Here is a 17,362-nt window from a genome sequence, read left to right on the forward strand (position 1 = left end):
TGTTTCTCCTTTCCTTGCATCTCGTGTGCTCATTGACATCTGTGCAAAGTGGGTGGAAAACAACACCAAGTGAGAATTCTACCCTCATTTCAGCCACTGGAAGCATTTTATCTTCCCTTTGCAAAGCTGTACATGGCAATGCAAGACAGAAAGTAATGAGGAATCACTGGCCATATTCTTCTTTTAATTGCACTGAAGTAGTCCCGCAGTAGCTCCATTAAAGTCAGTGCATCAGATCCGATGTAAATCAACATAGCTTTATTTATGTCAATGAAGTTATGTTTACTTAAACTAGAATATGAAACACTTAGAGGAGAAGAAAGTGATCAGGAACAGTCAGCATGGATTCACCAAGGGGAAGTCTTGCCTGACTAACCTAATTGCCTTCTATGATGAGATAACTGGCTCTGTGGATGAGGGGAAAGCAGTGGATGTGTTATTCCCTGACTTTAGCAAAGCTTTTGATACGGTTTCCCACAGTATTCTTGCCGCCAAGTTAAAGAAGTATGTGCTGGATGAATGGACTGTAAGGTGGATAGAAAGCTGGCTAGATCGTCGGGCTCAACGGGTAATGATCAATGGCTTCATGTCTAGTTGGCAGCCGGTTTCAACCAGAGTGCCCCAAGGGTCGGTCCTGGGGCCGGTTTTGTTTAATATCTTTATTAATGATCTGGAGGATGGCGTGGACTGCACTCTCAGCAGGTTTGCAGATGACACTAAACTGGGAGGCATGGTAGATACACTGCAGGATAGGGATCGGATACAGAGGGACCTAGACAAATTACAGGATTGGGCCAAAAAAAACCTGATGAGGTTCAACAAGGACAAGTGCAGAGTCCTGCACTTACGATGGAAGAATCCTATGCACTGCTACAGGCTAGGGACCGAATGGCTAGGTAGCAGTTCTGCAGAAAAGGACCTAGGGGTCACAGTGGATGAGGAGCTGGATATGAGTCAACAGTGTGCTCTTGTTGCCAAGAAGGCTAACGGCATTTTGGGCTGTATAAGTAGGGGCATTGCCAGCAGATCGAGGAACGTGATCGTTCCCCTTTATTCGATATTGATGAGGCCTCATCTGGAGTGCTGTGTCCAGTTTTGGGCCCCACACTACAAGAAGGATGTGGAAAAATTGGAAAGAGTCCAGTTTAGGGCAACAAAAATGATTAGTGGTCTGGAGCACATGACTTATGAGGAGAGGCTGAGGGAACTGGGATTGTTTAGTCTCCAGAAGAGAAGAATGAGGGGGGATTTGATAGCTGCTTTCAACTACCTGAAGGGGGGTTCCAAAGAGGATGGAGCTCGGCCGTTCTCAGTGGTGGCAGATGATAGAAAAAGGAGCAATGGTCTCAAGTTTCAGTGGGGGAGGTCTAGGTTGGATATTAGGAAACACTATTTCACTAGGAGGGTGGTGAAGCACTGGAATGCATTACCTAGGGAGGTGGTGGAATCTCCTTCCTTGGAGGTTTTTAAGGCCCGGCTTGACAAAGCCCTGGCTAGGATGATTTAGTTGGGAATTGGTCCTGCTTTGAGCAGGGGGTTGGACTAGATGACCTCCTGAGGTCCCTCTCAACCCTGATATTCTATGATTCTAGATGAGGATCTGGGCCAAAAGATTTACTCCGGATTTAGGAGGCCATACCTACAGAATGGAGGACTGTATCCTGGAAAGTAGGGCCTCCAAAAAGTATACAAACCACTCAACTTGAGCTCCCAGTGCGATGTTGTGGCAATCTTTGAAAGTACAAGCCTGGGAGTAGGAGCAGGAAGTTGATTTTACCTCTGTGTATGGCATTGGAAAGACGGATACTGGAATACTGCATCCAGTTCTCATGTCCAAATTTTTAAAAGGCTGCTGAAAAATTGGAGAGGGAACAGAAAGGAGCCACAAAAATGTGTGAGGGCTGGAGAAAATGCCTGACAATGAAAGACTTAAAGTGCTTAATCTAATTAGCTTATTGAAAAGATGGTTGAGCAGTGCGTTGATATGGTGTGTGCTTTTATGGGGGAGGGGGGTACTAAAGCCTCATTAATCTAGCAAGGAAAGGTACAAGAACCAATGGCTGTAAACCAAAGGTAGACAAATTACAATTAGAAATTAGGTACAATTTTGAGAGCAGTTTCTTAACCACTGGAACAATCTACCCAGAGAAGAGGTGGATTCTCCACTTCTTGATTTCTTCAGGTTCCTCTATGGAAGACATGCTGTAGTCAAACCCAAGTTATTAGACTAAATACAGTGATAACTGGGTGATATTTAATGGCCTATGATTGAATGGAAATCAGACCAGTACCCTTCTGACATTAAACTCTTTGAATCCATGAGTTTACACTGAGATCAGATTCTGGCCTTAAATGTCTTAAGAAACAGGATTTACTCTGGAATTACTCTAGCGTCACTAATAGTGGAATGCTGCCCAGAATAAGAGTCAGACCTTGGGACCAGATCCTCAACTGGTGTAAAAAAGCCTAGTGCCACTAACTTCACTATACCAATTTACAGCAGCTGAACATCCGACCGAAATAGCTGAGGATCTGACCATTAAGTCTAATTTTTATTTTCACTCATCTCTTTCATAGCAGTGAAATATTTATACACAGTGGGACAGATTTTCAAAGGTCTAAAGATGCAGATAGATGCCCTGTGAGATTGTCAAAAACACCTAAACAGATTAGGCACCTAACTCCCATTGAAATCAAATGAGAGTTACGCATTTTATCTGCTTGGGATTTTTAAAAATCCCACTAGGGACATATCTGTATCTTTAGGGGCCAAGCTACCTTTGGAAATCTGGCTGTAGCGACATATGTTACACAGTAGTGAAATATATAGTACCTAGAAAATTGCTCTGAACTCCAGTTAAGAAAGAGAAATAACATAAAGGAACCAATACAGGTGGAATTACAGGCCTGAGCTATTGGGAAAGATCCTTGGCTGGTGTAAATTGCAGTAGTTCCATTGACCTCAGTGCAATAACACTGAGTTACACCAGCTAATGGCCCAAGATGGGAAGATTTTGAAAGACACAAATTAATTAGTTGCCCAACTCTCCTTGTACATTGACTGGAGTTGGAGGACTAACTTCCCATGGTACCTTTGGAAATTTCCCTCCGCTCGAATCACGGTAGTGCTTTGAATCTCCCACCAAGACGAGGGCTCTGTCCTAGGCATTGCACCGACCGAGGATAAAAGACAGTTCCTCTGTCAATGATTTTCATCGAATCATAGAAATATAAGCTTGCAAGAGAGAGGTAATCAAGTCCAACCTCCCGCATTGAGGGAGGACCAAGTAAACCTAGATCATCCCTGATTGGTGTTTGTCTAGCCTGCTTCCTCCAATGACAGTGATTACACAACCTCCCTTGGAAGCCTTGGGTTTTATGATCTACTACCTGAACCACATAGGCAGAGCTCAAAGCATAGGCCCCTAATGCTCACGTTAAGGTGGGGAAATTCAGTGGGATTTGGTGGTTTCACTCTCTTAGGATCCTTTGAAAAATCACAGCCTGTAGTGTTAAGGTAGGAGCAGCAGCAGACTCATAAAGCTTTTATGTGAACTAGCCACTAGAGAAGGATGAAGAGAATATACACTCCCCTACCATGGGTTACAGCAGCATCCACATAACCCGAGTACACCCTGTACCTGCAGTAGGATGTATTGAATTTATAAGTAAGGAAATATAATTAGCAACTACCTCTCTCTCATTTACAAGAACAAACAACCTACTTTGCACATTGTATATAATGGATAAATACACAGGCATCATCCATCTTAGATACAGTACACACAGAAGGAATGTGAAAGAGCAACTAATTGGTATGAATGGTCCAGGGACTGGGATATTCTAGTCTGGACCTTGCTGTAGAATACATATTGAGTGCGGTGGTCACATGGCATGGGCTACTGAAATAGCAGAGAATCAATCAATGATCAGTTATTTCCTTCTGCATCTGTCATTTGTTCATGATAAACATTTTACAGCCATAGCAACTAAACAGAAAAGGCGAGCAGGAGAAACCAATTCAGTGTCCAACTTTCATCTGATTTTTGGTGCTTATTGTTCAGTTTCATACATTTTCCACAGGTTCTTCTTCTACTTCATCTAAATCTGTTGCTACTTCTTCTTTCTTCCTCTTGTCCATAATTTCCCTACAGATGCCATATAAAAAAGAATTGAATGAAAGCCAAACCGTTCTCACCAAATTCACATTTGTGGCTTTCTCCTACCTCCAGGAGCTGCAGGTTCTTCTGTTTCTGGTATTTCTATTGATATACCTCCTCACCATCATTGGGAACATAATCATTATTCTACTGATAAAACTCAGTCCCTCCCTCCACACCCCCATGTATTTCTTCCTGGTGAACTTGTCCTTCTTGGAAATGTGTTACACAACCAGCGTGGTCCCACAAATGTTGGTGCACCTCCTTGTAGAGCACAAAAGCATCTCCATCCTGGGTTGTGCAACCCAGATGTATGTCTTCACCATCCTGGGCCTCACAGAATGCTGCCTCCTGGCGACCATGGCTTATGACCGCTATGTTGCCATATGCCATCCCTTGCAATACACGCTGATCATGAGCAGCAGGGTCTGTGTCTGCCTGGCCGTTGCCTCTTGGGTCACTGGTTTCCTGGTGGAAGCAGCACAAACCACTTGGATCTTCACTTTGCCCTTCTGTGGCCCTCAACAAATTCACCACTTCTTTTGTGACATCCTGCCCGTGGTGAAGCTGGCCTGTGCAGACACCTCCATGAATGAGATGGCGCTGTTTGGGGTGTCCATGCTGTTCATCATGGGGCCGTTCCTGCTGATTCTGGTCTCCTACGTCCGTATCATCTCCACCATCCTAATGATGCCCTCGGCTGAGAGCTGTCAGAAGGCCTTCTCCACCTGCTCTGCACATCTGATGGTGGTGACAATATTTTTTGGAACAGCCCTTTTCACCTACTTGCAACCCAGGTCCAGCTATTCACCAGACACTGATAAGATGATTTCCCTGATGTACACAGTTGTGACACCTATGTTAAACCCTGTAATATATACCCTGAGGAACAAAGAGGTGAAGGGAGCCTTAAAGAAGACATTAGCAAGAAACTTCTGTCTCCGGCCAAGGTGAAATCAAACCCTGATGTTCCTCATTGCTAAGAACATTTTTATTAGGCACCTTGTACATGCGAAACAACTGAATAATAATGGACCAAATCTCTTTATTATTATTATTATTATTATTATTATTATTATTATTATTATTATTTTAGCACCTAGAAGTTTCAGCTCAGATCAGGGCTCCATTGTTCTATCCACAGTACAAACGCACAAATAGTAACAGGCAGTCTCTGCCCTAACACATTTATAGTCTAATGCTTTGATTTCAAAAGTGTCCTTTATAGATTAATCAATGTTGAGGCCAGTAGGGATAATTAGATCAAATCTGTCCTGTGTAACACAGACCATAGGTTTTCATCTAATTAACCCTGTATTGAACCTGAAAATTTGTGTTTCAAAAGCATACAAAAAGGCATCCCGTCTGCCTTTCTATCCATAAAATTCAGTCCCTCCCTTCACACCCCCATGTATTTCTTCCTGGTGAACCTGTCATTTTCAGAAATGTATTACATAACCATATGTATTTCTAAAACATCAAGAGATGGGGAATCCACTTCCCTTGGTAGTTTGTTCTGATGGTTAATCACCCTCCCTATTTAAAATTTGTGCCTTATTTCTAATTTGAATTTGTCTGGCTTTAATTTCCAGCCACAGGTTCTTGTTATGCCTTTTCTGCATCAGATTAAAGAGACCTTCGTTACTCAGTATTTTCTCCCCATTAATGTGCTTGCAAATGGCAATCAAGTAATCTCTTGGTCTTGATTTTAGTAAACTAAACAGATTGAACTCCTTAAGTTTCTCTCCAAAAGAGATTTTTTTTACCATCCCTCAAATCATTATTGTGGCTCTTCTCTGCACCCTCTCCAGTTAATGTGATTTTTAAGGAGACATGTCTGATTTAGGTGCTCAACTCTTGTTGACTTTGAATGGGAGCTGAGCTCCTAACTCCTTTAGGCTTCTTTGAAACATCCCAGTCTAGAGAGAGAAAGGAAGGGTGAAAGAAAGAGCATATTACTATCCCTTGTCCAGAGAAGGGAAATAGGGATTGAGGCCAAGATTCACAAAGACCCTAGAAGGATTTGGATGCTCAGTTAATAGGAAGTGGGTGTCCAAATACCTAATGCAAAACTCTCATCTAGCTAAATTCTAATGTGGATACTCTCAGCCTCATTCTCCCTTGCTTTGCAGCCTGTGTCGTCACTTGCACTTGTTCAAAGTGAGCCCAAAGTGGAATTGAAAGCCTGGAATGGGTGAGTGGAAGAATCTCCCCATTCCAGCACCATTTTAAGAACTACATGTCACTGACGTAAATTATCCCCTTTGTGGATCATCGGCAACAGGGACTGAACTAAAGACCTCTGGATCTGAAAACATGAGTCCCTACTGCCTGAGCAAAAATATTCCACTGTTAGCTAAAAGCCAGAAGCAGATTCATATACCTCGATGTGGTCCAGCCACTAGAGAAGGATTGGGGCAGGGAGGATGAGATAGGTCCACACTGTAGAAGTGTAACTCACACAAACAGTGGATAATCAGGTCCCAAAGTCCAGCTTTTACGGCAGTCACCTGAGAAATCCCCCTCAGACAGAGAGAGAAATTGAACATGAGTCTCCCACATGAGTCTCCCAACCACTATGCTCAAGTTTATGAAGGCACTCCACCAGCCATTTCACATGGAGTTAGACCTGGGTTTCACATTCCAAGGTGCAATCCAGACCCATGAGGGGTTGTGTCACCCTCTGCCTAGCTACACTGGGAGCCTCACAATACTGTGCTGTTGTAGCTACCACCTGGGGTGCTCACAAACAGCTTAACAGCACCTTTAGTGTCTGGTGGAACTACAGTCGTGGTCCAGCAACTCTAACACCTGCAGTCTGTGAGCCACACTCCTGTCACACTCTGACCTCCACCAACCTGGGTTACTACTTGCAGGGTGACCCCAACACACTCCCAGTCCTGAATTTTCCCATAAACATGTGTTCTGCACTGTCCAGCCCTCTCCTGGAAAGTTCAGGTATTAAAGGTCCATTGCCTCTGTGAACGCTCAATATTCAGCAGTCTACTACTATAACTGAAGTTACCAAACAGCTCAGTTTAAACACAGCACTTGGTAAAAAGAGAAAATAAATTAATTAACATAAAATGATAGGGGTTTAAGTGAATTCAAGCATCAGGTATTTAAGTCAGAAATAGTTACAAGAGGATAAAGATAAAACACTTTCTAGGAGCTTAAACTTAACAAGCTACACTTGGTTCAAGGTAAAATCCTTTCCACCAGTTCCCAGCAGCATGGCTGACCAAATTCACAGATCAGAATCTCCCTCGAAGTCGAAGGGCTGGTTCCTTTGTCTTCTTAGGTGAAAAAGAGAGAGATAGAGGGACAGAGAGAGATGTCCTGGGGTGGCTTTTTTTATTATTATTTTTATAGCCCAGTCACCCTTTGAAGTGGATTCTTCTAAGGATTACCCCTCAAAGCAAAGATTATTCAAATAGTAAAGAAGATGACATGCGGTCTGGTGTGAAGGTAGCTCCATATTCATAGAATCACAGAATCGTAGACTATAAGGTCAGAAGGGACCATTATGATCATCTAGTCTGACCTCCTGCACAACGTAGGCCACAGAATCTCACCCATCCACTCCTGTATCAAACCTATGTCTGACCTATTGAAGTTCTCAAATCGTGGTTTAAAGACTTCAAGGTGCAGAGACTCTTCCAGCAACTGATTCATGCCCCACGCTGCAAAGGAAGGCGAAAAAAACCCAGGGCCTCTGCCAATCTGCCCTGGAGGAAAATTCCTTCCAGACCCCAAATATGGCGATCAGCTAAACCCTGAGCATGTGGGCAAGACTCATCAGCCAGACACCCAGGAGAGAATTCTCTGTAGTAACTCAGATTCCACCTCATCTAACATCCTATCACAGGCCATTGGGCATATTTACCGCTAATAGTCAAATGCCAATTAATTGCCCAAACTAGGCTATCCCATTATACCATCCTCTCCATAAACTTATCAAGCTTAGTCTTGAAGCCAGATATGTCTTTTGCCCCCACTGCTCCGCTTGGAAAGCTGTTCCAGAACTTCACTCCTCTGATGGTTAGAAACCTTTGTCTAATTTCAAGTCTAAACTTCCTGATGGCCAGTTTATATCCATTTGTTCTTGTGTCCACATTGGTACTGAACTTAAATAATTCCTCTTCCCTCCCTGGTATTTATCCTTCTGATATATTTATAAAGAGCAATCATATCTCCCCTCAGCCTTCTTTTGGTTAGGCTAAACAAGCCAAGCTCTTTGAGTCTCCTTTCATAAGACAGGTTTTCCATTCCTCTGATCATCTTAGTAGCCCTTCTCTGTACCTGTTCCAGTTTGAATTCATCCTTCTTAAACATGGGAGACCAGAACTACACACAGTATTCCAGATGAGGTCTCACCAGTGCCTTGTATAACGGTACTAACACCTCCTTATCTCTACTGGAAATACCTCGCCTGATGCATCCCAAGACCGCATATGCTTTTTGCACAGCCATATCACATTGGCAGCTCATAGTCATCCTGTGATCAACCAATACTCCGAGGTCCTTCTCCTCCTCTGTTACTTCCAACTGATGTCTCCTCAGCTTATAACGATAATTCTTGTTATTAAGTGCATGACCTTGCATTTTTCACTGTTAAATTTCATCCTATTACTATTACTCAAGTTTACAAGGTCATCCAGACCTTCCTGTATGATATCCTGGTCCTTCTCTGTATTGGCAAAACCTTCCAGCTTCGTGTCATCTGCAAACTTTATTAGAACATTCCCACTTTTTGTGCCAAGGTCAGTAATAAAAAGATTAAATAAGATTGGTCCGAAAATCGATCCCTGAGGAACTCCACTAGTAACCTCCCTCCAGCCTGACAGTTCGCCTTTCAGTATGACCCGTTGTAGTCTCCCCTTTAACCAGTTCCTTATCCACCTTTCAATTTTCATATTGATTCCCATCTTTTCCAATTTAGCTAATAATTCCCCATGTGGAACCATGTCAAATGCCTTACAGAATTTGAGGTAAATTAGATCCATGGCATTCCCTTTGTCCAGAAAATCTGTTACCTTCTCAAAGATCAGGTTGGTTTGGCACGATCGACCTTTTGTAAAACCATGTTGTATTTTGCCCCAATTACCATTGACCTCAATGTCCTTAACTACTTTCTCCTTCAAATTTTTTTTCCAAGACCTTGCATACTACAGATGTCAAACTAACAGGCCTGTAGTTGCCCGGATCACTTTTTTTTCCCTTTCTTAAAGATAGGAATTATGTTAGCAATTCTCCAATCATACGGTACAACCCCTGAGTTTACAGATTCATTAAAAATTCTTGCTAACGGGCTTGCAATTTCATGTGCCAGTTCCTTTAATATTCTTGGATGAAGATTATCTGGGCTCCCCGATTTAGTTCCATTAAGCTGTTCGAGTTTGGCTTCTACCTCGGATTTGGTAATATCTACCTCCATATCCTCATTTGTCATCCTACCATTATCCCTAAGCTCCTCATTAGCCTCATTAAAGTCTGAAGTGAAGTATTTGTTTAGATATTGGGCCATGCCTAAATTATCCTTAACCTCCACTCCATCCTCAGTGTTTAGCAGTCCCAATTCTTCTTTCTTTGTTTTCTTCTTATTTATATGGCTATAGAACCTTTTACTATTGGTTTTAATTCCCTTTGCAAGGTCCAACTCTACATGGCTTTTGGCCTTTCTCACTTTATCCCTACATGTTCTGACCTCAATAAGGTAGCTTTCCTTGCTAATCACTCCCATCTTCCACTCCTTGTAGGCTTTCTGCTTTTTCTTAATCACCTCTTTGAGATGCTTGCTCATCCAGCTTGGTCTACAACTCCTGCCTATGAATTTTTTCCCCTTTCTTGGGTTGCAGACTTCTGATAGTTTCTGCAACCTTGACTTGAAGTAATTTCAGGCCTCCTCCGCCTTTAGATCCCCAAGTTCTTCAGTCCAATCCACTTCCCTAACTAATTTCCTTAATTTTTAAAAGTTGGCTCTTTTGAAATAAAAAACCCTAGTCACAGATCTATTTTTGTTTATCCTTCCATTTAATTTAAACTGAATTAGCTCATGATCACTCGAACCAAGGTTTTCCCCTACAACCATTTCTTCTTTGAGGTCTTCACTACTCACCAAAACCAAATCTAGAATGGCATCCCCTCTTGTTGGTTCAGCAACTACTTGGTGAAGGAATCCATCAGCTACTGCATCTAGGAAAGTCTGAGCCCTATGATTATTACTAGAACTTGTCCTCCAGTCTATATCTGGGAAGTTAAAGTCTCCCATGATCACACAATTCCCATTAGTATTTAATTAATTAAAAACATTTAAATGGTCTCTATCTATATCCAAAACAGATCCTGGTGGTCTATAGCACACCCCAAGCACTATCTCAGGGGAGGCTCTAGTAGCTTTCTTCCCCAATGTGATTTTTGCCCAGACAAACTCTGTCTTATCCATTCCATCACTTCTTATTTCTTTACAGTCTACCTCATCATTGATATACAATGCTACTCCACCACCTTTGCCTTTATTTCTGTCTTTCCTAAACAGCACATACCCTTCAATACCTGTACTCCAGTCATGACTACTATTATACCATATTTCTGTTATCCCTATAATATCCGGTTTCACTTCCTGCACCAGTAACTCTAGTTCCTCCATTTTGTTACCTACGCTCCTCGCATTGGTGTACAACCATCTTAATTCTTACTGTTTGGCTTTGCTCACATTCTTTACCTGATTAGGCCCAGACATTCTGCCCCCAGTATCACCTATTAGACTGGTATCTACACTAACCTTACTCCTTATGTCCATTCTCCTACCCATGGCTGTATCCTTTCTTACTTTGTTTTCTTCCCTCTCAGTGTTAAAATCTGGCATGGAGATTACCTGGACATCTCCCAACCATCTCCCTCCAATTCCTAGTTTAAAGCTCTCTTAATCAGTTGTGACAGCCTCCATCCTAGAAGTCTATTTCCCTCCCTACTCAGGTGAAGTCCATCTCGAGAGAACAGTCCTCTGTCCATGAATGCCTCCCAGTGGCCATACATCCCAAAGCCCTCCTTATAGCACCACTGCCTGAGCCATCTGTTAATTGTCATAATCTTCAAAAAGAACAGGAGTACTTGTGGCACCTTAGAGACTAACAAATTTATTAGAGCATAAGCTTTCGTGGACTACAGTTAGTCTCTAAGGTGCCACAAGTACTCCTGTTCTTTTTGCGGATACAGACTAACACGGCTTCTACTCTGCAACCTGTCATAATCTTGTCACACCTTTGTTGCCCTTGTCTAGGAACAGGCAAAATCCCACTGAAGATCACCTGACCCTCAATTTCCTTAAGCATCTTCCCCAGCCTGGCATAGTCTCCATTGATATGTTCCAGCGAGAATCTAGCCATATCATTCTTTTCCACATGAAGGACAATCAGTGGATTCTTTCCCGCTCCTGTTAGGATCCTCTTCAGCCTCAGGTCCACATCCCGTATCTTAGGACCTGGCAAACAGCACACCCTTCTGTTCTCTGGATCCGCTCTGGTTACAGGCCTGTCTATTCCTCTCAGTAAGGAGTCCCCAATGACGTAGACCTGCCTTTTCCTGGTGATGGTGCAATTCTCTGGTCTATCCCCTGTTCCCTCTGGCTGTAAGCGCTGTCCCCATAGCTAAAGCCCCAAGCCCCAGAGCCCTGGAGCCCCCCGCCCCCCCAAGAGTGGAGCCGTGAGAAGCCCCCAGCTCTGCTTCAGCCCCCTGGGTCCGTTCCCAGCTTTGTTCCTATTGTTAACATTAAATGATACTTTGTCTTGAGAAATGTGGTCACTGCATTCATTGCTGGTGGCCACAGAGCCTGAAGGGAAGACATGCAGGTGCTGCTTGCAGTCAGACCTGCTGGGTAAGCACAGTCAACATACAATGTGCTGCAGCCCAGTCTAAGCAGGGGAGGTGGAGGCACAAAGTCCGAGACTTGAAGGGTTGCACTCAGTGAGACCAGGGAATGAGTTGGAGCTTCAGCTAGCTCTGAAACCATGATAAAGCCTAGACCCTAATGGCATATAGCCTGAGATTTTCAAAGACACATGAGGGAGTTAGATGCCCAGCTCTTGATGACCTCCAAAGGGAGTTGGGCACCTAATTCACTAAAATCCTAACAGCGGAGATTAAACAAGCTTTGGTCTTTTGCTCAAACTTCCCCCCTCCCTCCCCCGTTTTATGGCCAAATGCAAACACTGGCAATTATATGCTGCTGCCTCCAAATTCTACTTTGTGTTTCAGATCCTGGGAACTGACAGTCAGAGGACCAGATTCTGAATTGAGCTAGGGTCAATTTATGCACATCCAGAAGTCACCTAGTACGGGAGCCGCGCGCAGGGCCATTGTGTACAGACAAGTCCATGCTATCACATTTTTATCTGATTTTTATCTATTTAAATTTTCTCAGTTGCAGAAATTACAGGAGGGTTCAACTACAGGGCAGGTCAGAGGATAATTATTTATTGACACTAGACAATTGTCAACATTACTTGTCAAAACATACAAAGTAAACATCCTTAAATCAAACTCAAGTTCTCCATAAGCATTTTTCTTACTTTGCCTGTCTATAAATTACGAATGATACATTATTATCAATGAAAATATTTTTGTCAGTTTGTGTGTGTACAGTGAAATCCACTGACATTTAACAATAAAAATTTAGCTGTAATGTCTTTGTGTCTTCCGTGCAATGCACTCAACATTCCTTAGAATTTGCCATGCTTGTGTACAGAAAAGAGAGAGTAAGAAATGAACAAAAAAATTAAAAACCCAGATATAGTATCATGTTCCCAAATGAATAAGAATTGAATCAATGCTCTTTGTGGGTTTATACTATCAGTTATTTGTAAATATTTGGAGGATGATGGTGCTGAAGAAGAAGAAGCAGAAGCAGAAGAAGAAGATGAAGAAATGGAAGCAGCAGCAACAGGAGAAGAAGAGGCGAATAATATTCATTCACATCCTATGTATCACGTATTTCAAAGCTTCTTTCACATCCTTGTTCCGCATTGTATAAATGATGGGGTTTAACATTGGTGTTAAGATGCTATATAATACGGAGATCAGTCTGGCGCTACCTGGTGAGTAACTTGAACTGGGTCTCAGATAGGAGAAGATAGAGCTGCCATAGTACAGAAGGACCACAGTCAGGTGGGATGAACAGGTGGAGTACGCTTTCCTCTTCCCCTTGGAAGAAGGCATCTTCAGTATGGTTGAGATAATGTAAGTGTATGATAGAAGGATGCAGGCAAAGGGGGTCCAGGCTATGAAGAGGCCAATGCAGAGCAACAGAAGTCTGTTGAGAGAGGTGTCCCCACATGACAGCTCCAGCAATGGCGGGATATCACAGTAGAAGTAATCAACACGGTTGTCTCCACAGAAGGGTAACCAGAAGGTGAAGATTGTGTGTATTGCAGAGTTAAGGAAGCCACTTACCCAGGAGGCAGCTGCCAGCTGGAGGCAAATGCTTTTGTTGACGATCAGTGTGTAACGCAGCGGGTTACAGATGGCAACATAGCGGTCAAAGGCCATCACCACCAGCAGGAGGCACTCGGTGCCCACGAAGGAGAAGAAGAAGTAAAGTTGCAGCACACAGCCTGTGTAGGAGATGTTGCTCCTCTCTGAGAGGAGATGAACCAGCATCTGGGGGATGGTGGTGGTGGTATAACAGATGTCCAGAAAGGACAGGTTCCCAAGGAAGAAATACATGGGAGTGTGGAGTCTCTGGTCCACCAAGGCAAGGACAATGATGCAGGTGTTCCCAAATAGGGTGAAGAGGTAAGTGAACAAAAACCCACTGAATAGTGGGAGCCGCATCTCCTGGAGGCTGGAAAATCCCAAGATGATAAACTCCTTCAACACAGTTTGATTTCTTCTCTCCATGCTTCAACATTCAATGGTGTTCCTGCCAAGAAATGGTATTAAAATTTTAATAGTAATCTTATTACAAGATAGACAAGTGTTCCACTTGTGTTATAACTATAAAGGGAAGGGTAACAGCTGTCCTGTGTACAGTACTATAAAATCCCTCCTGGCCAGAGACTTCAAAATCCTTTTTCCCTGTAAAGGATTAAGAAGCTCAGGTAACCTGGCTGGCATCTGACCTAAAGGACCAATAAGGGGACAAGATACTTTCAAATCTTGGAGGGTGGGGAAGGTTTTTTTTTGTGCTCTTTGTTTTGAGTAGTGTGTTCGCTCTCCGGACTGAGAGGGACCAGACATCAATCCAGGTTCTCCACATCTTTCTAAACAAGTCTCTCCTATTTCAAACTTGTAAATAAATAGCCAGGCAAGGCGTGTTAGTTTTCCTTTGTTTTCTCAACTTGTAAATGTACCTTTTACTAGAGTGTTTATCTTTGTTTGCTGTACTTTGAACCCAAAACTAGAGGGAAGTCCTCTGAGCTCTTTAAGTTTGATTACCCTGTAAGGTTAATTTCCATACTAATTTTACAAAGATGATTTTTACCTTTTTCTTTAATTAAAAGCCTTCTTTTAAGAACCTGATTAATTTTTCCTTGTTTTAGATCCAAGGGGGTTGGATCTGTATTCACCCGGAGTTGGTGGGAGGAAGGAGGGGGGATGGTTAATTTCTCCTTGTTTTAAGATCCAAGGGGTTTGGATCTGTATTCACCAGGGAATTGGTAAAAGGTTTCTCAAGGCTTCCCAGGGAGCGAATCCAATTGAAAAATGGTGGCAGCGAACCAAAGCTAAGCTGGTAGTTAAGCTTAGAAGTTTTCATGCAGGCCCCTACATTTGTACCCTAAAGTTCAAAGTGGGGATACAGCCTTAACAACTTGAAAACACAAATGTACCCGAGAGATGATTTTTTCGGTGGGAAAATTCATTACAGAATATGAGTCACCCAGATATATTGGCGATGAAACTTGTATATTAATACCTGGAACTTATAGATTGCCTTTCATCCAATCTCAAAAATTACATGCCAAAAGTGGTCGGACACATTATCCCCATTTTACCAATGGAAAAACTAAGGAAAAAGAGGTGACTTGACATAACCAAGCTCACAGAGCAGGCCCGGTGTCCCTTCCACTAGATCACACAGCTCTCCACTGCCTTTATCCAACTCAGTGGCAATCCTTGCATAGGATTCAGTGGGCTTTGTATCAGGCCACTGGTAACTATGTAGAGAGACAGGAAGAAAGAAAAAGTAATATACTAGATAGATAGATAGATAGATATGTATGGGAGTAGACAGATAGGTTGATTAAAAGTGCAGTGTACCATTTATGCTTGAGAAGGGTTTGTGTGTTTGTATATTTTTGTGTGATTGTATTATCACTATGGGTGCAGTGTTTGTTGTGTAGGGTGCATGGAAAATTGTGTTTTATTTGACGATGTGTATACTTTGGTGTGTATCTGTTTACAAAATATGCATTTTTTGTTGTTATTGTGCAACTGGTCACGCCACAAATTTCTATTTACGTTGCATAATTTTCATTTACACTGAACTAAATTATCAAGATGCCTTGTGCAGTTGAGAACAGAATTTAGTCCATTGTGTCCACACACATGCACACATAAAATACATTAAAATACACATATACACACAACAAACTTAGAGAGTGACATCTACACAACACCCACATTCTCAGAGAATCACTTTTAGGCATAGAATAAAAAATCCTGCTCAAACACATGCCCCATACAGAGACTCAAATAAAACTACAGGTGTACAGAGATGTTCAAGTAGACAAATGTACAACAGAAAACCCAGCAGACTCACAAATGGAGCCAAGACCAGTGTCGCTGCATTTACACTAGCTATGGATCTGGTCCATCAAATTCAACAGAGCTACACTGATTTACCTGAGCTGGGGTTCTGCCCCGTTATAGTCCTTTATCCACTAGCAGACACCACTAGACTTACTAGTACATTATGGGTATGGCTGGTTGAAAAATATTCATTGACTATTTAAAAAAAATAATGGAAAACTGGGTTTTCAAAAACAATGAAAATGTTCATGGGAAGTTTCTGCTTTCCTGTAATTGTTTTTGATTTTTCACTGGGGGTGGGGGGGGAGACCTACAAATTTCCAGAAGCTTTACATCAGCCGCCTTTCCTCCTGCCCCTCCTGCTCTGTGCCTGTTTCTATGCTAGCCCACCCCTTTCCCAGCCTGCAATGGCTCCTGCCTCAGCTGCCTGCCTGCTGATTCTGACACCCTGTCCCACACTCGCCTCAGGAACATCGGCAGCTGCTGTGTCTGCTCCGGAGGGCAGCCGGGCCACAACTGAGAGGCGCTGCGACCCCACGCACTTGGTCACAATGCCTGGAGGGGGAAGCTAAGCCCAGTCCAGAGGGACCAGAGTTACAGGAGCCCCCACTGCTGCGTGAGTAATGGAGGCACACAAAAAAGTCACGAACAAATGGGAAAATCACCATATCTCTGACTTCTTTGTGATAGCCTTGCAGCCCTGTGAATAATGATTAAAAAGCACCCCCACATTAGTCCCCACTTCCCTACCTCATACAGTGCCAGCCCATGAGTGAGAATGAGATCCCAGAGTGCTGAGAGGAAAAGCACTAGCCAAACCAACAACTAACAGCCCAGAGATGTGATTCATCCCGTCTAATCAGAAACTTCACTGCCAGCCAGTGTGGGTAGATTTACCTCTCACAGTGCTGGAACACAGCTGGGCCTGTTCCTGTTCTTCTAGACAGCCAGGATTCTCCGGTGTGTCTGAGGGACTTTCAAATCTGGGGGGAGACAAGAGATAATCCTGTTGATGAAGATATTTTAGATGTCTTTGAAAATGACATTGCAAATAGATAGTCAAGAGGCAGATCGATGATACATTCGTTAAGATTAGTTACCTTGATAGCGAGACATGATGCACAGTATCTTTGATAAGACAGAGAGAAAAAGATGAGGGACAATTCTGTAGATTAGATACATAAGAGTAAGTTAGGGTGAGTGATTAGATGTGAGACAGAGAGAGACAATTCTGGAGACAATATAGATGTTGATGGCTCCAGAAAATGAACCTGGGGCCATAGCAGTAACATAGGAAAACGCCCCAGACTGTGTCGTACTTACCTTCCCACTTGTGATCCACTGCTTCGTTTCTGAAACCCATTAACCCACAGCAGAGAAGCTTCTCTGCAAGAGATCTCAGAGGTGGATCCTTTCTGTATAGTTAAGTGACCGCTGGGATCAAATCCCCAGGG

At 42.9% G+C, this 17,362-nt stretch overlaps 2 protein-coding genes across 2 annotated transcripts; one reads left to right on the forward strand and one right to left on the reverse strand.

Moving 5' to 3' along the window:
• The first annotated feature begins 298 nt into the window (after positions 1-298).
• On the forward strand, positions 299-5,114 carry LOC128845964 (olfactory receptor 10A4-like). Its single transcript, XM_054045061.1, has 2 exons — positions 299-409; positions 4,155-5,114. Exons 1-2 carry the CDS (start codon positions 299-301, stop codon positions 5,112-5,114), a joined length of 1,071 nt encoding a protein of 356 aa, XP_053901036.1.
• An 8,016-nt stretch (positions 5,115-13,130) lies between these two features.
• Positions 13,131-14,057, reverse strand: LOC128845861 (olfactory receptor 5V1-like). Its single transcript, XM_054044918.1, has one exon. The coding sequence runs from the start codon at positions 14,055-14,057 to the stop codon at positions 13,131-13,133; it is 927 nt and encodes a 308-aa protein (XP_053900893.1).
• Between the last annotated feature and the right edge of the window lie 3,305 nt (positions 14,058-17,362).

This window comes from Malaclemys terrapin, chromosome 12, assembly GCF_027887155.1.
Source record: "Malaclemys terrapin pileata isolate rMalTer1 chromosome 12, rMalTer1.hap1, whole genome shotgun sequence".
Classification (NCBI taxonomy): domain Eukaryota; kingdom Metazoa; phylum Chordata; order Testudines; family Emydidae; genus Malaclemys; species Malaclemys terrapin.

What these genes read in the sequence shown, in the direction of transcription:
- LOC128845861 (XM_054044918.1), bottom strand. Translation starts at nt 14,057, where the DNA reads ATGGAGAGAAGAAATCAAACTGTGTTGAAGGAGTTTATCATCTTGGGA.
- LOC128845964 (XM_054045061.1), top strand. Translation starts at nt 299, where the DNA reads ATGAAACACTTAGAGGAGAAGAAAGTGATCAGGAACAGTCAGCATGGA. An exon ending in ATGATGAGATAACTGGCTCT is followed by an intron (nt 410 to 4,154) that starts GTGGATGAGGGG and finishes ATTTCCCTACAG; the next exon opens with ATGCCATATAAAAAAGAATT.